This window comes from Lepidochelys olivacea, assembly GCF_965140295.1.
Source record: "Lepidochelys olivacea isolate rLepOli2 genome assembly, chromosome: 22".
Lineage (NCBI taxonomy): Eukaryota > Metazoa > Chordata > Testudines > Cheloniidae > Lepidochelys > Lepidochelys olivacea.
In genome coordinates, this window is record NC_140432.1 from 13,050,321 (window position 1) to 13,078,005 (window position 27,685).

The 27,685-nt window shown below is 43.3% G+C and overlaps 1 protein-coding gene across 3 annotated transcripts in view; it reads right to left on the minus strand.

Moving 5' to 3' along the window:
- GRAMD1B (GRAM domain containing 1B) overlaps window positions 1-27,685 on the minus strand; it is a 226,579-nt gene that overhangs the window by 139,924 nt on the left and 58,970 nt on the right. For 2 of the 3 annotated variants that reach the window (XM_084611624.1, XM_084611628.1), the window contains exon 1: window positions 11,882-12,272. The exons of the other annotated variant lie outside the window; for it this stretch is intronic. In XM_084611624.1, coding sequence (XP_084467750.1) covers window positions 11,882-12,243 — 362 coding nt within the window. In that variant the 5' untranslated portion in view covers window positions 12,244-12,272. Of the gene's footprint in view, window positions 1-11,881; window positions 12,273-27,685 lie in introns of those variants that run through there. 3 annotated transcript variants of the gene reach the window in all.

The window sequence follows — 27,685 nt, forward strand, 5'->3', positions numbered from 1 at the left end:
TGTATGTGTCTTTCTATTCTGAGACTTGAGTCTCTGAATGATAATAGAGAGCCATGGTCCTACACATGGTTTCAAGGTTGACTTTGTTTTTTAAACCTAAGCAGTTCTCCAGCTCAAGCACTTTGGGCCAGATTTTGAAAAGCGCTTAGCACACAGCTGCTCCCATTGTAATATTTGTTGCCAGATTTTCTTGTGTGTTCAACACTCAATATGCTGAGACTTTTTCTAAAAAAGAAATCTGGCCTCGATTGTGGGTGCCAAGCACTTTTGAAAATCTGGCCCATGGAACCCAATGGACATAAAGGCAAGAATATGTGGCATTTTATCTCCCCATTCCATATCCAACTGTTTGTGAAGGAGCAAACTTGAAGAGATCTAGATTACTTTAACAATTCTGTTTTTAAATTAGTTGTGCTCCTGCCTCAAGAAATAATTACTCGAGCAAGCCATTTTCACCGAATGGAAGCATATAATCACAGAGACATATACATTATTTCCTGACGTCTGCCTATTATTCAGCCGGCATGCAAGATGGATATAGTTTACTTGTCCGTAAACTACAGAAAGTGCAATTTCTTAGGGTAATTCAATTACAGAGGCACAAGTATTATTCACAGAAGATGAGAAACTGATCTCATAACTTCCATGAGGTTTTCTAGCCTGCAAATCTGTGAATAGCAGTATCTGATAAATGATCCAGCGACATCACCACTTTCTTTTCAACTAAGGATCTGATTTTCTGCATGGTGAGTATGACAAAGCGATAGAATGTATGTAAAGCTTTCTGTGCATTGCAGACTGTGGGTATAAGCTTGTAGATTTATATTCAGAGGATGTTCCCCAGTGGTGGATGGGTGGGTGGATATGGGGTGAAAGGAGAGAGAAATATTGAGGGAGATATAATCTATTAATGAGAAGGGTAAGGACTCATTCACGAAACAGTGGGGATGATGGCAAATGCTGTTATCTATAACTATTTGCCAAATAACCTCAACAAATAGTTTTCACCCTCTGAGTCCATATGAATATTTATTATTCATATCGTTTCATGGATCACTTCAGTTACATGGTTTTGTTTAAACATCCTAATCAGATTTAAAAAAATTTAAAACTGAAGAACAACAGACAATCAGCAATCAATTATGCGCCTCTGCTACAAATGCATGCTATACATCTGGAGGAATACACATTGATGTGAACATTTGTGATATTTTTCACCAGTACTTGCTTCTTGTTAAAAAGAAAGATGGGTAATGAATAATACAATCCCATGAACCAGTGAATGGAAATCAGTGCATCTATTCAGATTTGCAAAGATTTTCAAAGCTTTTTATTTTTAAATTAGTGGACAAGGTCAAGGATTTTTCCTTCCTCTTTAGGACTGTGAACTTCACAAGACAGTGACAATCCCTTCTTACAATCCATGGAAAGTGCTTAACACATCATGAGAATTGCTACACACAAATGATGAGAAAAATCTCTTAATATTAATTATTTGTATAATTGACCAGGAAATATTTTTCCCCAGGAAAAAATTAAATGAGAATACATTTTTTAATTTTCAACATTTTTCTTCTACATTTTGGTTTTAAACCAAAACATTTTGGCTTTCATTGGTGAAAACCCAAATGCATTCTTTTTAAAAATATGGACATTTTTTTACCCAAATTTCCATTTTGCCAAAAAGCTGCTGTTCAGCCGCAAAAACAAAAAAGCGTGAAAGAACATTTTTTTCCAACTCTAATTATTTGTAAGGCACCGAACAAAGTGGTAAGCTCACAAACAATACAGGACTAAACTCCAAGCCATGGAGGTCTCCAGAGAGGAGCTGCATCCTTCAGACTCTTTCCCTTCAACAAGAGAAACAGATGTAACTTATGGTCTAAAATCAATCTGCATATTTGTCTTTCGCTTCACTCAGCCGCTTTGCTGATCCTTCCCAGAACTTTGCCCCCTCAAATCCTTCATAAGGCTGCAGCAATAAAAAACCCAGTCCCAACTCCCTGAGAGTAAATCATCGGCCCAGGCAAATGAAATTCCTGCCATCAAAAGTATTGTGTTGCCATGGTAGCGGTGGCTTCTAAAATAAAGGCACCATTAAGAATTGTCAGAGGCCTGTCATAGTGTGGGAAATAAGAACTTATTGGCCTAAATTCTAAGGGATAATGAGACCCCAGAACGCACTGTGACAACATCCCCCCATCCCCACCCATCAATAAGAGTTCCCCCATGATAACCCTGAAGCAATTGGACAGTGTAATGGATGGGGAAGCACCTGCAGCCCTGGATTTCCTTTAGCTCCTGTCAGTTCCCGCCACTCACCCTCAACATATGAACGTAAAGCTGTCAGGTAGAAAGATGCGTGCTTCTAGCCAAAGGCAGCAAGTTAACACCAGGCTTTATTAAAAAGAAGATACAGGGGATTAGTGTTCCGTGAAGCCTGTTGCTGCACTGAGACGGTGCGATTCTGGAGGCAGCCAGCAGACAGTAACACGGTGTCTGTAAAGATTACAACACCCTTTGGCATTTATAGATCTTCTTTCCATCCAAGGATCTTAAACCCCATCGCAAAGTTAGGTAAAATTTTCTTTTATCCCTATTTTTACAGATATTGAAACCAAGGTACAGGTAAAGTGAAGGGACTTGTCCAAAATCACACAAGTCAGTGATAGAATCAGGACTGGAACGGTGGTCTCCCGATTCCTGGTCCCCGTCTCTAACCACTAGATTCTGCCTCCTGCCTTACGCACAGATTCTCTACAAGGTGTCGGAGTAGCAGAACGGAGCGAGTTTGAAAGACATGCTCAAGCTCAGACCCTGCACTAGCTACAGCCTGTGTAACAAACTTTATTTTCAAGACCAAAAGAGGCACTTCCTGTCCATGATCTCATTTGCTTGAGTACACTTATAAAGTCTGCGGACGATACCAAGCTGGGAGGGGTTGCAAGTGCTTTGGAGGATAGGATTAAAATTCAAAATGATCTGGACAAACTAGAGAAATGGTCTGAAATCAGTAGGATGAAATTCAATAAGGACAAATGCAAAGTACTCCACTTAGGAAGGAACAATCAGTTGCACACACACACAAAATGGGAAATGACTGCCTAGGAAGGAGTACTGCGGAAAGGGATCTGGGGGTCAGAGTGGATCACAAGGTAAATATGAGTCAACAGTGTAACACTGTTGCAAAAAAAGCAAACATCATTCTGGGATGTATTAGCAGGGGTATTGTAAGAAAGACATGAGAAGTAATTCTTCCACTCTACTCCACACTGATTAGGCCTCAACTGGAGTATTGTGTCCAGTTCTGGGCGCCACATTTCAAGGAGGATGTGAACAAATTGGAGAAAGTCCAGAGAAAAGCAGCAAACATGATTCTCGAACACATGAGTCTCGAAAACATGACCTCTGATGGAAGACTGAAAAAATTGGGTTTGTTTAGTCTGGAGAAGAGAAGACTGAGAGGGGACATGCTAACAGTTTTCAAGTACATAAAAGGTTGTTACAAGGAGGAGGGAGAAAAATTATTCTCCTTAACCTCTGAGGATAGGACAGGAAGCAATGGGCTTAAATTGCAGCAAAGGCGGTTTAGGTTGGACATTAAGAAAAAACTCCTAAGCCCTGGTCTACACTGGGGGGTGGGTGTGAGGGGCTCAATCTAAGTTACGCAACTTCAGCTACGTGAATAACGTAGCTGAAGTCGACGTACTTAGATCAACTAACCATGGTGTCTTTCACCGCAGTGAGTCGACTGCTGCCACTCCTCCGTCGACTCTGCCTGCGCCTCTCGTGGCGCTGGAGTACAGGAGTCTACGGGAAAGAGCTCTGGGGTCAATTTATCATGTCTAGACTAGACGTGATAAATCGACCCCCACTGGATCAATCGCTGCCCGCCGATCCAGTGGGTAGTGAAGACATACCCTTACTGTCAGAGCGGTTAAGCACTGGAATAAATTGCCTAGGGAGGTTGTGGAATCGCCATCATTGGGGATTTTTAAGAGCAGGTTAGACAAACACCTGTCAGGGATGGTCTAGATAATACTAGTCCTGCCTTGAGTGCAGGGGACTGGACTAGATGACCTCTTGAGGTCCCTTCCAGCTCTGTGATTCTATGATTAACCCTAGCCTGCTATAAAGAAAAATAGGAATGTTTAAATTCAAAACATATTAGTGATCAAAACGCTCTGTGATATCTATCTGCTCCAGTTCACTCCCTACTGACTAGTTGCTCACATCATATACACTACCACCCCAATTAGTGCTAATTAGTAACCTTTGCTGTTATTTGAATCAGCAGTGGAGACAGTCTCCTTCTCATCCCTAGAGGGGTGGGGTCCACCAGATGAAGGTAAAGGTATATCAGTGGCGCTGGATGGACACAGCTGTTCCCCTCACTTTATCAGTTTTGCAAATGAACAGAGAACATCAGTCTGCAGAGCTGCTGTCAGTCCAGCTCCTTTCATTAGCAAGCCATTCAACCACCACCAGAGTCTTCAAAATGTAACCAGCGTGAGGGCGATCATGGCAACGAACATGATGATGAGGATGAGTTGTTATATGCCAACAATAAACTCAGGTCTGTGCAAGATCTGGAACGTAGAGTGTCCCCTTGGTAAACATTTGCTGAATATACAGGATGAACAATATTCAGCATGTGGGCTATTTGTGAACTTTCGCTATTCAATGTGTTGTGACTAAGTCACCCTAAGTCACATAGCTATTGTTTCTGCTCTTTGATTTGGTGACAAACATTTAAACAAAGAAATGACAAATAATGAATAATGGTACAAACACAGTAAGACTCATCACAGAACTTCACAAAGCTGTTGGGATTCACAGATACTTGGCTTTTTTTGGAATAGTCACAAATTATACGACTACAGGAATCATAATGAATCTTATTTCATGGCTTTAAAAAAAATATTGTATCAGGGGTTTTTTAGTATTCAACCAGCTCCACGGGAAGCTCAAACAAAACCTAAACTGAACTTTTTTATGGTTAAAAAACGGCCATATTAAGCACCCAGCTCCCCCTACATTATCTTTCCTTTTCACAGCAACTTATGCATTTCCATGTTAAACAGCTAGGTCAGAAACAAATTCCACTCCATCAATGGAAGGCTTGTTCTCATAGTTATTTCCAGACCAACCAAAGGCAGAAAGTACAGGATGTCTTGCAAGCAAGTCTGTTACCAATGAGATTCCCAGTCCCATTTTGTAGCTACAGGACAGCCTGGGTAACAGCTACATTTCTGAATGCTTATTCAAACCAAGCCCAAATCCTGTGACATTCTTCACTCATCACTCATATTTTATGCAGCAAAGGGCTTTTTAAAATATGCCAAGTGGCTTATCAGGAGGAGTCTGCTCAGCAAGATTTAACAAAATGAAAAGACATTCACATGAATAAGAGCAGCCTCTACAGAGGCACTACCTAGGTTAAAAACCACAAGGCCTTTCTCATGCTTGAAGAAATTTGCCTTCCTTTGAAGCATCTATAACAGGCCACTACTACAAGCAGGATACTGAAGAAGTTGGGCCCATTTCTCTGTTCCATCACGGAAGACATACATGCATAGATTAAAAGGCCAGAAGCTCCACTGTGATCATCTAGCACAGATGTGAGCAAACTACAGCCCACAGGACCATCCTGCCCGGCTCTTGAGCTCCCGGCCGGGGAGGCTAGTCCCCAGCCCCTCCCCTGCTGTCCTCCCAACCACACAGCCTCAGCTTGCCGTGCCGCCAGCGTTCTGGGCGGCGGGGCTGCCAGTCCTGCTGCTCTGAGCGGCAGGGAGTGGGGGGGTTGGATAATGGGCAGAGGGTCCCGGAGGGCAGTCAGGGGACAGGGAATGGTTAGATGGGGCGGAGGTTCGGGGGTGGGGGGTGCGGTCAGGGGACAGGGAACGGGGGGGTTGGTTAGGCATGGGAGTCCTGGGGGAGCCTGGCGGGGGCGGGGGTGTGGATAAGGGTCGGGGCAGTCAGGGGACAGGGAGCAGGGGGGGTTGGATGGGGGTGGGGTCCCAAGGGGTGGTTAGGGGTGGGGGGTCCCGAGAGGGGGAGGTCAGGGGACAAGGAGCAGGGGAATGTTGGATGGGTCGGGGATTCTGAGGGCGGCAGTCAGGGGGCAGGAAGTGGGAGGGGGCGGAGAGGGGGCAGGGGCCTGGCTGTTTGGGGAGGCACAGCCTTCCCTACGTGGCCCTCCATACAGTTTCGGAACCCCGATGTGGCCCTCAGGCCAAAAAAGTTTGCCCACCCCTGATCTAGCATGACCTCCTGCATAAACACCTACCATCCACTCATGTCTGTTTGAATTAAAGCATATGTTTTAGAAAAACCGCCTATCTTGATTTAAAAATTGCCAATGATGGAGAATCTACCACAACCCTTCGTAAACCGTTCCAACTGGATAATTACCGTCCCTGTCAAAAACCTGCACCTCATTTCCAGTTTGATTTGTCCAGCTTCAATTTCCAGACACTGGATCTGGTTATACCTTTGTCTGCTAGATGGAAGAAGCCCTCTACGATCAGATTTCTGTTTCCTATATAGGTGCTTATAAACTGTGATTGTGGTGTAGTGAGAGCTGCGTTAAAACTGTAAGATGTCACTCTAAATTTTAGGGGGGTTTCCTAGTTCTGCTTGCAGGCTAAGGAGCTCTGTGGGAAAGCATATGAGTTGGATCTAGCAGCAGTCAGTTTGCAGACAGAGAGCCTATAGTAAGGCAGGGTGACTTGTGCCTCTCAGTTTTAGGGAGCAACCTGTTTTCTCTCTCTGTTTTTAGGTTAGTGTGTATTATTCTGAATTTTAAGAAATAAAGTAGTGTTACTTTGTAACCTTTCAGCAAGAGTATTTTATGTAACTTCTCTGTGTGTATGCCATGTAAATAATAGCCATCAAGTCACCCCTTACTTTCTCTTTGTCAAGCTAAATAGTTTGAGCTCCCTGAGTCAATCACTAGCAGGCATGTTTTCCAATCCTTTAATCATTACTATGGCTCTTATCTGAACCCTCTCCAATTAATCAAGCTATAAGGTCCTTAATTCCTTAGACCCACAAGTGCTTATTTCTATCCAGGTACTTGGGAGAAGAGCTGCATTCTTACTGCTGACTCTCACACTCCTGCTAGTTCCCAGATTTAGTCACATGCAACATTTCTAATGGGGAAGATTTTTTTCCCCCTTTTGACTTGAAAATAAAATGGGGAAACTTCTGAAAGCCAGAGACACCTGGAAGCTGCTAAACTCACAGAATGACTCAGCTTGCCACTTCTCAGAAACTGAGGGCATGAAATGAAACCCATCATGGGGCAGGGTTTTGTTCCACAATTTTTTTTAAACCACCTGCATTTCTCACAACATTAGCTGCTCTTTCCTGACCCCTATATTCTACCATAAAGACAGGCTAAAGCCAGAGGTTTCACTGAGGTCTATATTGTTTGTTCTTTGCAGCAGCTTTCTGGTATGGGAGTTTCTGAAGTTTTTACTCTATTGGGTTTTGCACTCAGTCCTTATAGTTAAGCAAAATACCCACAATGAGTATTTTTCCAGAGTATGAACCCCAGGACTTTTCCATGGTGCAGAAGGGAGGTGAGAAGTTAACAGAATATGAGCTCTTGCTTACAGTCTGCAGATTTAAAGGTCTGAGGTCAAAGAGTTTTTAGGGGAGGACCCTCCTCTCTGGAAACTCAGCTGGTCCACTGACTTAAGAGCTGATGTAAAGGTTTGCATAATGGAAGCCATTTGCAGTGCCCTGCAACAAGCTGTATCAGTACTATGGAATCCAGGACACATGTTATGTACTTTCAAACCCCATCTATTAACTATTTACCTATATAGAGACATGGAGTGCACACATCAGAGTTGGGGTCTCTTGACCTTCAAGCCATACAGCAATGCCTATCTATTTATTCCTGGCTTTTGCCAAAGTCTGGTTGTGTGGGCAGGGCATCTCAATTCCATGGTCAACTCCATTTATTTTGGGGGGACATTGGCCCTTGCACGGTCTCTAAGGAACCATACATGGTCCCAGAGATTAGGATGCATGGGTTTTGTTAAACAAATGAACTAATTAATTAAAGCGGATACACTATCACATTCACTTCATAAATAATGCATGTTCATTGCAGGCATAGCAAAACGCTAACAGATTGCTTTGGCCTGCCTGTGAGGTGTATCATAATGGCTGTTACCATTCTGCCTTAATAATAAATAATAAAAATAATAATATTTTGCATTTACATAATGCCTTAAATCTAAGGGCCACCGAATGCCTTACAAAAGTTGGTAAGCACCATCACCACCAGTTTGCAGATGGGGCAGCAACTGAAGTTCAGGGACGTGAAGGATGGGATTAAACTGGATATAGTTTGCACAGCCTCATGAAATGTGTTATTATTTTTTACTTATTTGTGACAGTGCCGAGGAACCTTAGCCATGGACCGGGACGCCGTTGTGGTACGTGCTGTATAAACACAGAACAAAAAGGTAGTCCTTTCCCCAAACAACTTACAATCATTATGGGCTCTCTTTTGATGCCTAACCTATAATGAACTTGAGAAAACCCTGGCATCTTATGTATGTGAACAAGAATCTCGCTTGTCCTCTTTTTGGCTGATGACAAGTCACCTCTTCTTCCTTGCAATTGTGCCATTACTAAACTAAGGAAGAGTTTTAAGGGAACCAGAAGGTAACGTGTCATCAGAAAGACTTGGGCCCAAGTTTCCAACAGTAACTAGTGATTTTGGGTGTGCGGCTGGGTCAACACTTCTGGGAGAGGAAAAAATGAAGCCAGGGCTATTCAAATGTAGAAAATTAAATCAACCATCAAGGGTCTTAGTAGAGCAGACACTCTGTTCTATCAGGTTCTTCTACCATGCCCATCACTGGGTTAGGATTGCCTTCCAGTAAGGCAGAAGCTAGAAATAAGGTACACATATTTTACAAAAATTACACACTGGAAAAACAAACCAAGAATGTGGTGGATTTGCTATCACTTGAAGTCTTTAAATCAAGATTGGGTGTCTTTCTAAAAAAATTTCTCTAGCTCAGATTACTGGGTAAAATTCTATGACCTGTGTTATTCAAGTGGTCAGACTAGATCATAATGGTCCCTCCTGGCCTTAAAGTCCATGAACCTATGAATAGTGTATTAAGTGATTTGACTAGCACCGGTCTCATATTTATGATGCTGATGTCCATGTAATAGCGACACGATATTGCCCCAGAAGAGCCAACATTCGTGGAAACCAAGCCTAGAGTACGGGAAGATGGATGGAGAACGATTAATCTGTTTCTCATATGGCCAGCTTTCTCCTGCTGCTCTCCAGAGCACATTAGGCCAGAGGTGCCTCATGACATGAGGAGGTTTATACTGCAGTGCACCCAACCTTGGGAGCAGCGTTAACCGAACACTATCATTCACCCCTGCAAAATTCTCCTGGTTCACCATAGCCTGCTTGGACAAACTCCCTGCTCTGACCCAGCAACCCCTGTTTTTTTCCCTCTCCTGCCGTGCTCTAGATGTGCATTGATCCTCTATGTTCTCCAAGCTCGCAAGCTCAGCAGAAAAGGGCAGGAGAAGAATTAGATGTTGTTTTCCTCTGGGCTGGGAAGGGAGGAATTCCATTTGAAAACCTGATCTATTTTCCATTGCTGAGGAATGGATTTGGAGCCTGTAATACATGAAAAGAGAAGGTGCCATGCTGGCCTTGGTATGCTAATGCCACCTAATCCAAAAACTGCCTTAGCTTTTTTCCAGTCACCATTTCAAAAATGTAATCAGGGAGAGTGCAGAAATTTGCTAAGGAGGGTTAATAACCAGAACACTAACTGCATGTCCTTGGACATCTCTCTCTCTCTCTCTCCCCAGAGATAGACCCAAATAAAAATGCTGCATCTAAAATGCCATCAACCCTGGTGAAGTTCAAATCTGAACTCTGTAATTCAGACACTTCTCTCTAACACACACACATACCAACCACACAATCTCTCCTATGTTTTCAAGACCATCCCTATCTGTATCCTAAACCATCATTTGAATGACACTGAATGTTCACAATGTCAGGGAACGTTTTTTCCAAAATGATCACTTTCTACAAGAGAGGCCATTGTACAGTCATTCCTCACCTGCTGGTACAGAAATGCATTCATCAGCAGAACATCCTTGAGACTTGGTGTTGCTAAAGCAGCACCTTAGGTTTGCAAATGGAATTGGACCTAGTGGAAGTGCTTTTGCGAGACTGGGAGTGGACTTGGAGCCCCAGAGAGATGTGTTGATGGGTTTAACTCCTCCACCAGACCACTGGGACAACATAGCAGTTAATGGAACAACCTGCTAGACAGGGTAGAAACAGAAAAGGACATCATATGGTTCCTTAAATTTACTTTTTTTTAAATGTAATATGCATATGCAGGCTTGAAGCCCACAAACTGAGCTAATAAGAAAATTATTGTTTTTCCTGCAAAAGAATGGATGAAAACAACAACAAAAAATAATAGATTTTCTTTGAAATTTTTCAAGTTTTGGTGAAAAGCAAAAAACTGAACTCTGTCTCTGAGTTGCAACCCAGCTAATGCACGCACATCTCTCAGTGCCACCAAAACTTATAACAATAGCAACTCCAACTCTAACACTAGAGGCAGAGGGACAAATGTCAAAACATCCTCAGCAAGCCAATTTTCGGACTGTAGTTCCCAGAGGACTGGATAGCGTTGGGAAAGGGAAAAGCGTGACTGTCATCTCTTGGTCAATGGTTTGAATTACACCCAGGTCAGTAGAGATCTGCACCAATTCTTATAATAGTACATTGGATACCAATAAAACCTTCTATCTCAGACTCAGGGCTTGTCTACAATGCAAAGCTGTCGACAAAACTTTTGTCTTTCACGGGTACTTAAAAAAGCCTTCCCCCGCTAGTGCAAAAGACAAAAGTATGAACGCAATTTTGTCGGCAGAAGCGCTCTCCTGCCAACAAAGCTAACGCCGCTCGTGGGGCTAGAAGTATTTTGTCGGCAAAACTGTCGACAAAGTACCAAAAAAGAGCATTTACACATGCTGACTTTTAGTGACAAGGCTGTGTTGACACAGCCTTGTTGCTAAAAGCTGCGTGGAGTAGAGTTCTTCATGAATTAAGCCGTGCAATGCCCTTGTGACGCAGATGAGCATTAATTAGTCTCTTTTCTGCAAATGAATAAACTGAAGCACAGAACATCTAAGTCTGTGGCAGAGTCGGGGACAGAGCTCAGACCCCCTTCCTGGATGTGCAGGTCTATGCTTTAGTCACAAGCCCAGCTTGCCCCTCACTGTCCTCTCGTTGCCATTTGACAAATGTGCAGCAGTCTGTATGACATTAGTTAGGGAACTTCAGTCCAATTCCTAAGGGAGAGGGGAGTGCATCATAAAAACCACTAGCAAGTTTGGCATTAACTGGTCCCTGCCTTGGCGGTCTCAGCAGAGATGCCAAGGACTGAATGGGCCATGAAGATTGAACTCCCCCCTCCTTCTCTACAGGGGGACTCTGCAGGCCAGGGGTCGGATACATGGACGGCGTAGCATACAGGAAGACTGCCCTGCCACTGCCCATCTCTTAGGGCCTTCTGTCTCCATAGCCATCAGTCTGACACTTTTCACCAGCACTAAACTCACTTTAAAGGTATGGCAATCAGGGATTGAATCCGGCTCTAAAAGCATGAATCTCTACGGCCAAAAGCCTGGAGTCAGCAACAATCTAATATGCCACTTAAAATAGCTCAGCCACTAGAGGGGGACAAAGACACTGTGGGTAGCGGGCTGAGCCCTCTACAGGTAACAGTAGGAGCTATTGCCTTGTCCTAGTGGGAGCCTTCTCAGCTGCAGGGAATGGGAGGTTTGGCCAATGACATACCTGCTTTCACTGTATTCCTTCTTCTCTCTCACGCGCAGCCACTTCCGCAGCAGGAATCGCTTGCGCCGCGGGGAGGCGCTGGGCGTAGAGCAGTTCGACCATGGGGTGTCCTCGTCACTGGATGGGGTGATTTCTATGGATGGGAGTTGCAGGAACTCTTTGTTGGGTGAGGGAGAGTCCTGGTACCCGCCGGCCTCCAGGCTCTGCTCTTGCACGTTCTTCATCCGTTTCATCTTGAAGCGCCTCCTGCGCAGGGTGGGGGTGGACGAACTGGACCAGGTCTGGCTGCACTCTGGCACCTGTTGCTCTGGGACCTGCAATGCCGGGAGCTGGAGGGTCTCTGTCATATTGGCAGCAGGCATCAGATCCCCTTTCACCTTCCCCTCCCACCTCTGCTCTCTCTCTCTGATCTCAGTACAAACCACACACCACTAAAAGCTGCCCTTCTCCACTCCTCCGCAGCTCAGCATGTTCCTACCCCCCGCCCCCCGAGAAAGAAATCTCGTGTTCCTCGGTGCTTTCATTTAACGGGGGTGATGGGGAGGACGCTCAGACCACAAGTGGAGCCAGTTTCAAAGTTTCTCTTTTGTTTTCTCTTCCTTTCTCACTGAGGAGCAACTTCCTCTCCTGCCTGGTCTCTTTCAGGGCAGCGAGTTTAGCCTCTGGTACGAGGACTGCTGACAACCCGCTGAACTCTCTTGGCTTTTTTCGTTCTGCTGTTTTCTCTGCTCATTGCCCAGTCCTGGCTCAGTGAACACGCCTCCAGAGCTGTGCTGGAAAACAGTCTTGGGAGACCGAGAGCAATGTGGAGCTGTGAAGAGGTCAGAGAGAGAGAGAGAGAGAGAGAGAGAGAGGGAGGAAGGGAGGGAGGGAGGGAAGCAATGATACTAGATAAAATCGGAGAAGGGGGCGGGTAATGGAAGTTCTTTTTCTGTAGCAGATAAGACATGCACAGGCAGCTGCTGCAAGTGTAACTGCACTCCTAATCCCGAGGGGTGGGTTCTATATTACTGAACATGCCTCTACTGCCATCAGTCTAATGAAAGAGGATAAAGGGGGAAAATAACTTCCCATTCAAGCTGAGTGGTAGACTTCCCTTTTGTCCCACCTTCCTATTTGCTTGTCCCTCCCTGCAGAGGGAGGGGAAGGAGTGGACCCCAAGTTCCACCATCTTGTGACTACATATATAATTTTTCACCTCATTTGAATATACAGACAGAGGGGACAAGAGGGGAGAGAGTTTGAGGAGCAGCTAAAAGGCAGCAGCGGCACGGGGGTTGGGATCCTGGCTGACTTTGTTTTGCCGAGGGTTCATGGAGGCTGCTTCCAAAATGACACACTTAGTGATAGATGGTCCTGAGTTTAGGAACCGACACTGAGAAGACAAACACCACACACAAAGACAAGACGACATGCAGGACAGGCCTGAGAAAAAAACAAATACACACTCCCCCGGGTGGAAGATTCCCAGGTACTGACTAGACCAAGAGGAAATGAGGGTTTCTATCAAGGGTTACCCCTGGATAGCTCGATGGAAGAGCTTTGCAAAACTTTGGGAATGTAACCCCAAGCCTGGCAGAATGTGCTGTGTCCAAGGGATCAATACGACTCCCCCATCAGGTTCACCAAAGTTTTGCTGAAGGGTTTCAAGCAAGGCTAGGCTGAGTTATGGTTTCATCCAAAAATCATGCAAATCTAAGCAGATTCTGTCATGGATGTACCTGGGAATTTAGACTCCACAGCCAAATACAGAGATGAATTTCATTGCTTGTCTTCATTTCTGAAATGGGCTGATCCCAAACCCCAGAACTGAAGATCCCCAGAGCTGGGGCTCGGAGGGGGAAGGACTTCAAAATCCAGAGCTGAATTTTGAAGCTTGGTCCTCACCTCTGCTTCCAGTGGTTGGAATGCACCAAGCAAAACCAGACGGATTACAAGCAGATGTGAGGATTGAGAGAAGGAAGATTTGGGTGGGTGGGAAGCAAGATCAGGGAGATGACTTCCATAAACACACAATCAAAATGACACCCTCCCCCCCTCCGTGAACGGCCACATATCTCAAAAAGCACAAAACACCATTAATTCTAAGAAAACACAGACACTAAAGGAGACAAAAGAGCAAAAGGTTTGTTGTTTCATGTCCAGCACAAACACAGTCGTATTATTTTCTCATTACAAGGATTGATACCTTTATTTTAATATTTTTCTGTAACACGGTGAAACCTGAACTCACAACTACCTGAGAACTGCAGTCGCCTGTTGTAACAGCCAATGCCGTAACAGCCTCCATAGTAAGTCACCTTGTATTCAGCCGCCACAAGTCTGATGTTGTTACTACTCACTGAAAATGTATTGTGAGCATCCTACTAGCATGTCTGGAAACCAAAATCCTATAATACAGTCCCTATGGTGCAGCATACAAGGAAGTATTATAGCTATGGTTTAGTCTAGGCTGGGTTATTGTATTGTTTTGCACTGCTTTATTCCGATGAGAGGAAAAGGAATTGGGGGAGATGAAAATGTTGTTTCAGTTTTTCATCAAAGTTTCACCATCAGCAAAGTTTTTGAACCCTCTGCCCATTTCTAGTGTATTGCAGCATGTAAATGGGCAGTCTATTTGTTGGCCACCATTACCACAGGCATTAGTGGGTCTGATTTCCTCTGGAAACCTTTGTGAAATGTGTGAGGTTTATTTGGATGTTGTATTAGGGACAGGTAAACCAGCTCAAGAAAGTTTAATTAATTCCCCCTCCTCAACCCCACACACACTCCCACTTTAAGAATAAAACACATAGAGCATGTTACACCTTCATGAAGATCCAACTCCATTTCCTCCATCTTCAAGACACCACCAGGATTTGCCCCAGCAGAAGGTTCTTTCCCCAAAGTCTATCTCTGATCTCTAAAAAATCTGATTTCGTCAGCATCCCATGATTCTTCCCCATATGACAAAGAATCCCTGAGTGCAGAATTCTCCCTATTTCATGTCATGAGAACCTTCCCCAGTGAGACACGACGAGTTGGACGAGCATAGGGTCTGCCCCTTTAACTCTAAGAATTTCTCTGATTACTAAACAATACTTATTTATGCTTGAACATTCTGGGTCATTTTTATTTTGGACAGCGGACACCTCTCTGATGTGCTCTGAAAACCAGAAGCTACATAATGAGAGAAAGAGTTCAAACTTCCTTACCTACAGTTTGAAAAATACCATCCACGAACAGGAATTCTCACTGTGCAGCACACAAACCTGAGAGATGTTGCTGTGCCTCTGAGAGGCTCTCTTTGCACTCCTGGGTTTCTGCCCCTTTTGATCTCGGTTACCAGCCATGTTGGTAGAGTTGTACCACCTTGGAGAGGGTTCACATTTTTTAAGAATACTGCCAGCACCATCTAGCATGGCTGTGGGACCCTTAGCTCCTTGCCAGGACACGGCAAAGGAATTATTCTTCAGATCAGCATCAGAATTGGTGGATAGGTGGATTCATTTTTCCTAATTTTGAACCTGTTTGGAAGTTTGACTCCAGCTCAAACATTCTGGAGTTTGCAACCTGCTTAGGAGAGACTGTGAAAAAAGGAACAGAGAAAAACTAAATAGACTCTATATACAGGATATAGATCATCTACTTGTACTAATCCAGATTCTATGGGGTCCGTCTATCCCTACTACACAGGTTAGATTTCCCATTACTTAACTTTCTTCTAAACTAAATCATTCTTGATAAGGAAAGAGGGGAAAAGACCCAGATAAAATACAGGAAAAAATAGTTGTGAATTCAAAGTAGTTTGCAAATGCAGAAAAACCCTGAAAACGACTTCAGGAGATTAACAAATCCTTCAAATGTGTGAGATATGCCCTCCCTATGCTTTGAGAAATCTTTCAGTTGGAGCAGGGAGATTACTGCAAATATAATGCTTGGAAATTTTCACCAAATCACCTTTGCAGCTCAAAAAGTTTAATTTGCTGAACATTTCCTCCACACACACCTCAAAAATGGCAGTTTTTACTAAATCTGCCATGCTTCAGGCAAAATACTGATCCTGCAGTGACAATTTTTTTAATTAAAAATTCCAAAACTACTGAAGTTTTTCTCTATGACAGAAAAAAGCAAAGACCTCCATTTTCATGGGGTGTGGGGTTGTTATAAATATTGTGGAAAGCGCTACATTCTCTTTGGCATCCCAATAAAAGTTCTCTACTTCTGTCTGAAGGGCCAGCACCAGAACACTCCCTTCAAAATGGAATCCCTAAAAACCCTTGGGTCCAGTGCACACATACCCTCACACCTTCCATTAGGATTTGGAACGTGATGCTCTTGTGGATACAAGGATGGATGGTGATTCAGGAGATTGGGTTCTGTACCTAGCTCTGCAACAGTCATCCAGTGTCACCTTGGGCAAGTCACTTAATTTCTGTGCCCCAGCCATTCCCCATTTATAAAATGAGACACTAGGACTTCCCTGCCTCATGAAGATGATGTGAAGATACATTTCTTAGCATATGGGAAGCACTCAGATACTATCATGATGAACGCCACAGTAACGCCAATGAATAAATACTAATAAGTTGCTTGTTATGATCTACCTATTCTGATTTGCCTTTACTCCCATTAAAAAAATACAGGATCTTCCCCTTTAAGTCACTATTACCAAGCAACAGTTGTTCACATTTGAGGATACTGCATCAATTTTATTTTGGACACAGGACACCAGTCACCTGCCCTCATGTGTTGTTCTTTGATACGCAGAGGCTCCGTTGTCAGACAAAAACCACAAACTTCAGCCCATGGTGTGAAAAATACTAGCCACAAACTGTCTTAGTTTTGTGACACACTGAGAATTCGCAGAGGCTCTTCTGCAGCACACGCCCTGCTGCATTTATTCAATTCCTTATGGGAAGAACCAGGCTCTTTCCTCACAAATAATATATAATGAGAGGTACCCAGCGTCTGCAATTCAGAGTCTCAGATGCCCAGCACCTATCAGGACTGGCCAACACGAAGTCTAATCCTTTGTCCCCCCAACCAACATTGTGAAGTGAGGAAGGAATGCATTTTACACCAAATGCAATCTACGCTGCCTGTTCATTCAGGAGGAGGGATCTCATTATTCACTAGTCAAAGCTAATAAAAATACATTCAGTTACATCCCCAGCCAGTCAGAAACTAGCCTTCATAATTAAATGTACAACTTGACCTTTACAAATAAGCTGGCATTTGCTTGGCTGAAGATTTCAATGAGTCTGTCCTCTAAGTCAATAAGAATCAAGCAGGTCAATAATGGTATAGTAGACAAATGCTACTCTCTTGCACCAGGACCTTGTTAGATACAGTGACAATCTTATTTGGGATGCTACAAACATAGTGATTACAAAAAGAAAAGGAGGACTTGTGGCACCTTAGAGACTAACCAATTTATTTGAGCATAAGCTTTCATGAGCTTCAGCTCACTTCATCGGCTCACGAAAGCTTATGCTCAAATAAATTGGTTAGTCTCTAAGGGGCCACAAGTCCTCCTTTTCTTTTTGCGAATACAGACTAACACGGCTGCTACTCTGAAATAGTGATTACAGTGGAGCATCATCATAGGATCAATGTCTCCTGCATTATTTCCCACAAATGGCTTGGAATTTAATTAGCCTTTATCCTGTCACAATGCTTTGTTACAGTGACACCGGATCTTAGAGACACATTGCTCAACATGTCTAGCCTGAAACAAAAGTACAACCGTATGTGCTATACAAGATCAAATAGGCACAGACGTTAAAACCGGAATGGGTGGATATACACAGCCCCTGGAAGTGGTCTGTGCAGAATATAGGTGCAATGTATATACTGCATAAGGCCACCTGATCCTAATCCTAAAACCATGGGTGCTGGCCCTAAACACACAGTCTGACCCTAGAACTCAAATACATATTCAAACACACACACAAACACAGAGTAAAAAAACTCAAATACATGTTCACTATATCCCACCTCTCGCACCAGAACTCAAACCCCATAGGCCCTACAACAAAGCCAGAAATGGGCTTAAACATAGTCTATCTGATGCTTTCAAACTTGAAACAAAGTGTATTGAACACATTTAGTATTGTTTTACCCATAAGTTTCTGAACATTTAGTAATTCATGAAGTGGTTTAAAGAGGTTGGATGTGAGTAATGTCACACTCCAGTCAACAATACTGAACAGGCACCTATGCCCGAGTGGATCGTTCTTTTTAAAAATTAATATTTCCTGTGTCATCAACAAATATGAAAGGCTTACGGCTATGCATTTATCGCCTGGGGGAGGTTGCCGTGAACTGCACCATCCCTGGTACCGACAGCCAGCTGCAACCTGAAGTCGTCGTCACCGACAAGGACCAGAAAAAGATCATCCTGGTCAGTGTCACGGTCTCCTTGGAGAACAGGACCCCAGCCTTTCGCGAAGCCCTAGCTCATAAATTGGAAAAGTACGCTCCCCTGGCTGACACCGTGAGAGCGAAGGGCTACAAGGTGCAGATGAATGCCCTGATTGTCGGAGCCCTGGGCACCTGGGACCCCTGCAACAAGCGTGTGCTGCAGACCTGTGGGATTGGTCGACACTATGCACGGCTCGTGGGGCACCTCATGGTCTCAGACACCATCCGATGGTCCAGGGACATCTACATCGAACACATCACCGGCCACTGACAGTACCAGGAGGCGTGAGCTGGAGCGACATCATGCATCGACTACGAGAAAGGGACTGAGAGACTTTGTCTGTTGGACCACATGAACTGGAACCATAAACTCACTGAATGTTAAATCTCACCAAATGAGGGTCAATCCATCCTCATCATCATATCCACTCATTATACTCCACACCTGAACATAGCCATCATTTGAACAACATATCCTCATATCTCAATGTCTGTACTTTGACCCGCTAACCTTTTATCCCCAATTTGCAGATTATGTATTCCTTATGCCATCTGATCTTAAACCAAACTTCGCACCCCTTGATAATCTGCACATTATTCCCTGATAAGCAGAAACTTCTACGCTTTAACTCTGTACCGTTCACTTTTTAAAAAAAAAACAAACATCATTTTAATAACATTTTAAAATCTATTCCTAATGGATTTTGCATATCTTGTGTAGTTAAAAGCATTTAACCTTTGGCCTCATGCACTGTAAGAAAAACCCAAGGCCTTCAGTTGCCACCCAAAAATCTCTTCATTGTTGTCATTCCCTGCTCAATTAAAACAAATTCTTCCGTGTGGCTCTTTTGTGTTTTGTTACTGCAGCGACATACTTAGTTCTTTCCTTTTAAGGTGAGCTCTTTGGAACAGGATCTTTGTCCAAATGAAAGAGGATAGTTGAGTGTTTCAAAGGTCATCAGCCACAAAAATGAGACCACCTCTTCTTATTCACATGATTATTAATCTCAAAGCCGTCCGATACCAATCCATCAAATAGATGGCAGCAAAACAAAAACCTTAGTCTCCAAGAGCTTGGGCCCTCACTTGAGCGGTTTTCTCTGTGTCCTATTTAGATTGCAAGTGCCTTGTAGCTTGGACTGCATCTTGCTTGGTGCTTGTACAGCACTGTGCATACCCATGCTGCTTAATACATCTCAAGTGCATGGTGCCTAGTTCTGTTACAGTTACACTAGAGTGAATCCAGAGCAAATTGATTAATTGCATGATATCCTCTGGATTACACTGGTGCAACTGAAACCAGAAACATGCCCATCGGCAGAATGCAAACGCCAGTCATTCAGAGACCCTGCAGCAAGAACATAAACACACACCTTGCCCTAAGGTCAGCCATTGCTTAATTCTGACACCCAGCTAGGCTACCTTCTATGGTGAATATCCCTAGAAACTTGCGTCAGTTTTCAGAACCCATACACAGTTTGCAGGAGTCAAGGAGTGACTCACTCCAACTCTCTCTGAATTTCTAGTACCTGTATAGCACTTTCATAATGGTCACAGCTAACAGCACACACAATTAAATCACAGAAGAACCAGCGCGTGAGTACAAAGGTCTTTGAATAGGAAAGAATGTGCTGTTCAGCTAGAATATCTGCTTCACTAGCTCAGGTCAGTAGATTGTTGTATTTAAGCCAGCCCGATACATAAAGCAATACAGACACCAGCTCTAGGAGAGACCCAAGGCATATTGCAGAGTGCCTGAAAATGCCATCAGGTATTGCTGTGCCAACTGTCAGCACAACCCACTTCAAAGGTGTACCCAGCTCTCCTGGCTGTCCTTAGCAGTTTGAGCATACCTTGCCTTTATTCCACCCAGGAAAACACCTGGTGTTACATTCAGGTGTAACAAAATCCACTGTTACCAACACATACCACATGCTGAACTATACACATGCAGCATCAGGACTCTGGGTCCACAAACACAAGCCTCTACCACTTGAGCTAAAGACTCTTTGGGGTACCAGTATTAGGGCTCACAACCTTCATAGGCTACCACCCAACATAGTCACATATGCACAAGCAGCTGTAGTTACATTCCATCAATCAAGTGCAGCAGTGCACAGATATACATTAAATCAGTGGCCTAGGCTCACCAAAGGATAAATGTTCTTCCAGGCTAACACACACAGAAATGAACCTAGATGTTGACCTGTAAAAATATCTGCTTTATCCTCTGAACAAATTATAATTTTTTTACTGGAGTGTTTGAGTTTGAAGTAAATTCTTGTTCCCTCTTCTCTCTTTTGGCTTTCTGAGGTTACGTATGTGCCTTAAATCAGCCCTGCCTGCTCCCGAGTTTTCAGATACCAGAATCTTAGAATTTAGACTTTACATCTTAAAGTTCAGTATGGGACCGAAACTTACCCAACACCTTATAAAGCTCTTCCCCTTCACCTCCCAAACCCTAAGGAACAGCGGCCAGGGGAGAGGTTTGCAGAAAATCCAATGCTTCAACAGTAGCTTGAAAGGACTTCTGTTCACAATTGTCCCCTTAACAGAAGCAAGCAACACAGTTTCAGGCCAAGCCAACAAAATACAGGGCTTCATGGGACCAAAGGAGAGAGAAACATAGGGATTGTCTGACTGGATCAGACCAATTGTCCAACTAATCCAGTATGTTGTCTCGGAGTGGCCAGAACCAAATGCTTCAGGAAGGCACAAGAAACCGAGAAATGGCAGTTCTAGTTTCATGCCCCCTGGGAAAGTTTCTCCTTCACACTCATTGGTTAAGGGGTGGCTATCTCCCTGAAATGTCCTCTCCCTCTCTGTGGCATTAGTCCAAGTACCAATTGCTGTACTCACTCCCTTTTCCCTCACAGAGGAGAGGTAAGCAGAGCACTGCCAAGTACTGCACAAAACCCTGACAAAAGAAAAAGTGCTTGTAAGAGAACCATCACTCACTGTTTCATGCTGCACAAGGCAAAATGGAAACCTTTATAACTTCCTCTCAACTCCCAGGAGCTACAGAACTATGGAAGCACACAGAAGGTTCCTGCCTACAATGGGTAAACTCATTTTATAATAAGTGTTCTTGAAACTGCTTCATAAATACCACTCCTGTCCATCATCTCTCTATAATCCACAACCTCAGCAGCTAGGTCATTAGAGCCTATTTCCTAAATTAGATAAACGCCTGAGTAAAAGTGTCATTTCTCTTGATGATCTTCCCCTGAATGGGGCTATTTGGGAAATCCTTCAGGGACAAGTGAAAACCTCCATGCTAGTTGGCTGTGTCATCCACGTTCATGCCCTATGCTACTTCTTACAGAAATAAATATCTACAACAAGTAGTGTATCTTTGTGCAGTCATGTGCCACATGTGTGCAGCACATAATGCAACTCGGAAATGTGCACAATGCGTGCATATAGCATACAATAACTCTGTGTGTACTGTGCATGGATATGCCTATAGCAAACAACTCATATACCTATACGCTTCATGTACGCAGCAAAGATCAAAGTGCAACGTTTGTGATGCATGCAGCATACAACATATACGGAATGTATACAATGCACTGGCATGCATGGGTTTTACACATATGCCACAAAGTAGCTGTATGCGCAATGCAGTTGCCACATGGATACTGTATATTTGTCATTAGTATGCATACATGAAGTGCTCATGCTGCATGTATGAAATAAACAGTACATGCATGTGCAATATATTTGCCACGTTAGACAAAGCACATATTGCATTTATGTTGGGTATAGTAGAGATATAGCAGACAGTATGTCACATCCGTTACAGGCATCGTCTGTACAGAGTAAAAATGTCACTTTCCTACTGCATATTTGTATTTTCCCAAGACATGTTCATTTAAAACTCCTCTGTTGAAATTAATGATCCCTGCGATATAATATATACTCAGTGAACTGCATTGCTAAACGTAATACGGGATTTAGTTTGCCTTTCAACTAGGTTTGGGTAAGGAGAGAGGAAAGAGAAATATACACATCAGGACAGTCACTGATACCACCCCCTCTCTTGCGGCTTGCATAGCTTTTCTGGGATCACTCACGTGAGTGAGGGCTATAGGATGAGTCTCTTCGCAGGGAAGTCCCACAGACACTAGCTCACTGGTTGTAATCTAGCTCCATAATGATAGTGACCAAAAATCCTTACCACCTGTCCCCAATGGAAAAGGAGGACTTGTGGCACCTTAGAGACTAACCAATTTATTAGAGCATAAGCTTTCGTGAGCTACAGCTCACTGCATCGGAGGAAGCTCATGCTCAAATAAATTGGTTAGTCTCTAAGGTGCCACAAGTACTCCTTTTCTTTTTGCGAATTCAGACTAACACGGCTGTTACTCTGAAACCTGTCCCCAATGGGTGTGTCACATGCAATCAATTGGCGGTCTCAATCCAATTCCCAATGGCTCAGAGTCCACATCCCCTAAAGCCACCTCCATAATTCTCACTAGCCAATACTCCCACTGAGAGATTCTGCAAAGCACGGTCAACAGTTTTAAAGAGCGCCCTGCCAAGATCAGGGCTGAGGCACGTGGTGGGGACTCTTGCACTAGCAATGGCAGTGATGTGCTTTATCCGTTTCATCTGTCCCTGGGGCTAGCACGCCAGCACCTACCACAACCAATTACCAATATTCACTTACTCTTTTTTTCTTGTGCGTGCCTTTCAGTAGAAAGCACATGCAGATTGGTGACATTTCTTCAGCCCTTTTTGATGCCTAAGTGGTGTCAGACAATACTACTTCACACTTTGCTATATTGAGATTTTACTCAAGGAGTGTATTGGATTTTCCTAATGCTAATGGGTTTTATGCACGAGCACAAGAGGAGAATTTTCCTCATACATCATTTTTTATACCATGTAAATGGTTTCTCAACAATTCCCTTAGGACGGCAAGCAACACAAAAAGTCTTAAGCAGGCAGAACACTCTGAGAAGGCTTAACACTGCGTGATTGCTAGGGAGACAAAATGTGGCTGTAGCAGAGGGCTTGGTATCAGGGCTCCTTGGTTCCGATCCCAGTTCTCCCACGGATTCTTGAAAAAAAGTCATTTCACAACTCTGCGCTTCTGTTTCTCAGTCTGTAAGAAGGGGATAATGATACTTGCCTACTTTACAGGGGGCATAAAAGCTTAATTATGAAATGTTTGTACATCACGTTGAGATCCTTAGATGAAAGGCAAAATACACAGTCCAAGGGCTTGACACATCCCTCTGAGCCAGCAGGCATAAAAATTGCATGAACCAGAAGGGGCAACTGCAATGGAAATCAAACCATGTTGCTCAGCTGGGATACATCAGATAAGTCACGTGGGTATTGCCAGTGTTCCCTGAATGGATGGGGAGCATGTAAATTAATATAAGTAAAAACAAATTAAAAAACCCATTCTGCAAACAGTTGCACACGGTGCTTGGAAATTAGCATTTCATGAGTATTCGGGTCAGTAAAATGCGATCACTTGAATCTTCACAGAAAACTGACAGGTAGCACATGGAGCCTGGTCAAAGCTAATTCATCTAAAAATCCTAATAATTTTTAAAGGGGCTTGTTTTGCATTATTTGCCCAGCACTTAACTTTGAGCTAGCATGTCCAATAACAGCATTATATATTGTGTACTAGGCTAATTTCCTCTCTCTCAGGCATTTGAACTTAAACTTGCGGGCCCTGTGTCAAAGGAAAATCTGTTTCAATTGTAGCTTATTCTAGTTGCTTTAATAAAGAAGCTTGGGGGGGGGGATACTCCTGGGTAAACCTCTCTCTCAGCATCACCATATACTAAGCCTAACCTTCATAAGTGAGGAAATGGATGAACTCCTTTAACTCTAAAGTTGAAAGGCTTGTATCTAACATTCAAACCCTCATCTAATCCATGTGCCATGATGATGAATGCAGGCAGGCCCAGCACAGTGCTGTGGAAAGCAAATTGTAACCTGCAGGGACTTTTTTGTTATTTTTAAACAGCAACTGGCAGGACTTTCATGCTCCTCAAAAGGTGTTTTATTAAGCACACAAGATCTCGCTGTCAGTATGATTACTTATTACTTGTTACAGCATGTAACAGTGTCTACCATGGATAGGGGAGAAACAACAGGTAGGCTACTGGAGAGACCACTGGTCCAGGACTCTAGTCCTGGCTCTGCTGCTGGGTGACCATGAGCTGGTCATTTCGCCTCTCTGGGTTTCAGTTTCCTGATCTGTAAAATGGGGATATTGACCTCCTTGGTAAAGTGCTTTGAGATCTACTGATGGAAAGCGCTACATAAGGGCTAGGTATCATTATTTGCTCTCCATATCCGAGCGACAAGTAAAGGGGTAAACACTTTAGGGCAGGGCCCATCTTTTTGTCCTAGTCCGTGACGGGGGGCTCTTAGGAGCTACTGCAATACAGATAATGATAAAGAAGGACTGAAGGCAAAATCCTTGATCCCAGCATCCCTGACCTTTGGAAAAGCTCAGACCTGGACGGTTCCAGTCCCCCTCTTCCATGCCAAGGCTAAGTTGGTATCTGAAGTTGCCTGCAGGACAGAATCTCAAATGCATTTTACAACACTGTTCCCCTGGCCATAAGGGCTGTGACATAAGTGCAGCCTCTGCGACTGAGCACTTAACATTTGCCATGAGACAGTGGGATCAAGAGTTTCTGGAATTTAAGTAAGCTCTTCACATTGGATCCGGGTTCCCTTTTCCAATCCACTCTTGCCTTCTGAACTTCCCCCATCACTCTCTGAGAGATTCCCTATGACCAGCTATGGTAGGAGTGGGGCACAGCAAAGGGATCCTTCCTCCAGTGAGATCCTGCTGCTCTCTAGTGGTTAAATAGCTGCAGGCGTAAATGTGTTTAAAATAAATGAGTTTTGATGCATTTGAAGGCGATTCAAAAAATAAACAAATAACTATGGCTCCTCCTCACCAACAGTGTTATAGATCTCTGAGAGCAGAGGATGACATTTTATAGGAAATAGTATAATCCTCCTCTTGCCAGGTGCTGAACATCCTCAGCTCCCATCAAAGTCGGCAGGAACTGAGGGCACTCAGCACCTCACCGAATATCACCCTCCTTTGTGAGTAGCCTACATATTGAAGTCTGTTCACAAACATGCCATGACCCTCTTCCATCCAACAGTTCTCAGAAGTCTATCTCACAGAGCAATAGTGCAGAGCTATCTGCGATCCCATCATCTTTTGTCAGCCAAGCATCTTGGTGTACTTCCCATGATCTTAAAGATCTTCTTGCCCTGTGAAGCTGGTTTCTTTAACATGTTCCAACTCTTGACTTTGGGTTCTTCAATATCAACAATGTCACTACGTATCCAGGAACTAAAGTCCCCCTTGCTTATTACAGTTTTTCCACTCGATATTTTGATTCCAGCAGGTGGGATTATTTATGTTTCTTGCTTCAGGGTACAGGATGTTCTGAAGTGATATCAGATGCACTTGCAGAAGAGGGAAGGTTACGAGTAGATGTTAGTAGATCAGCGGTTGAGCTGATACAGGAAAAGGAGATAGAATCAGCTGCGTATTTTGCGGTTTTAGCTGGGACCTTTGTTTTCTCTTCGGTCTTGTGCGGGTTTCTCTTTCTTTTTCATCATGATAGATTTTCTTGAAATGTTCTCATCACGATCAGATGTTCTAGGGCACAGGATGTGGTTTGTACAATAGGGTTTTTGCCATGCAAATCTGCAAGGCCTGATATATAATAAAATCTCATGAGGCACAAATTAATCCCTGGTGCAAATCCAATGAATTAGTGTAGTTACAACAGGGAAGAATTAAACCCTGAATATCTTCCCCCTTTTTAAAGAGCTAAAATTGTTTCTCCTTTTGTTTCTCAGGGAATCTTAATCCTATAAAGACTAAACAATTGGTCACAATTTTCCATCAATGTTTTTTTGGGGGTGATGAAAATTTTCTGTGGAAAAATTTTCACTGTTTTTAAACCACAAAAAGCAATTCATTCTAAAACAAAAAACAAAACAAAAATACAGTTTTCAATGAAAGTCCAAATAATTCTTTAGAAAAATTATTTCCCTCTTAGCTATGCTAAACAGACAGGAGCAGCCAGATGGATAAGTATTTTGTAGTATATTGGAAGGACTAGTCTGAGCACAGGCCCACTGCATTTTAATTCCAACTCTGCTACTGTCCTGCTGTGTGACCTGGGGCAAGTCACTTAACCTCTCTTTGTATGAGCTGGACCCTTCTTAAAACATCTGGAACTCCAATTTTACATGTTAAATTGAGATCCTCAAATAAAGGGTTCTATCTCAAGTGTTGCTAGAGGTGAGAACAAGCCACAACCACCCCTGGCTTTGGAGATGTAGGGGTGAAATGGCTTGCTTCACACTCAACTCTAATTCGTATTAGTTGATCTTTTAATTAAAAAATATCCGTTAAGATCACATGGTAACTTTTAGGAATATCTAAAAGGCAATGCTGATAAATTTAAAATACAGCAGCACTCTCTCTCTCAGCATTCTGTTAACATCAGAAATTACTTCAATGGATGTTCATAGCCACCCTGATGTCTTCAGAATGCTTTGATATGCATATTCATAGCTTTATTGCACATAGTGGGTGATTTATCCTCATTGCTGTGTGAGAGAAGAGCTACAGTTCACCAGACAGAGCTTGCTTAGATTCCCATGCTGGTATGCACATATACGTATAAATAGCAGAACAAATCCTGTTGTCTGCGTTGCAGCTTTAACTCTACCTCTCCCCACTCTTTGTCTTTTGTCTATTCAGATTATAAATTCTTTGAGGCAGGAACTCTCTCTTGCTATACATTTGCACAATGCCTCCTATAAATGGGCCCCAACTCTGCTGGAGCTTCTAGGTCCGACTGTAATACTAAAAATTAATAAAAATAATAAATTCAATGAAGTCTATACATTTGCAATAAGCCCCCAAACAAGACAAAGAGGGGGGAAAACACGTGCACACACCAGTTATGGGGTTTGGTTACAAGAGTTCAGTACATTTCTAACTGTTGATCAAAAATTATCCAGTCCAGGATCAGCATCTGAGTCAATAACCCCTGCAGGAGTCAATTCCACAGCTGTCTCAACTCCTTTGATGTATTCTAAATATACCTGCCATTCATTCTGCAATGCATGGAGTCAAGCTCCCCTGGCTCCCCACTGAGCCAGTGTTTGATGTGAACAAAAACAGTGATGCTAAAAGAAAGTTGTAAATAAAAGCTGGCATTTCTGTCCCCTCTTATCAACATTCAGAGCCTATCAACTTCCTAGAACCAAACTGTACAACGACACCTTCTTAAACGGGTAACAAAGATCTCAAATCAGGCAAAAAAAAGCCATGACAAGGTAGAGGAGATGGAAGCTTAGCATGGCATGAGATTAATTTCT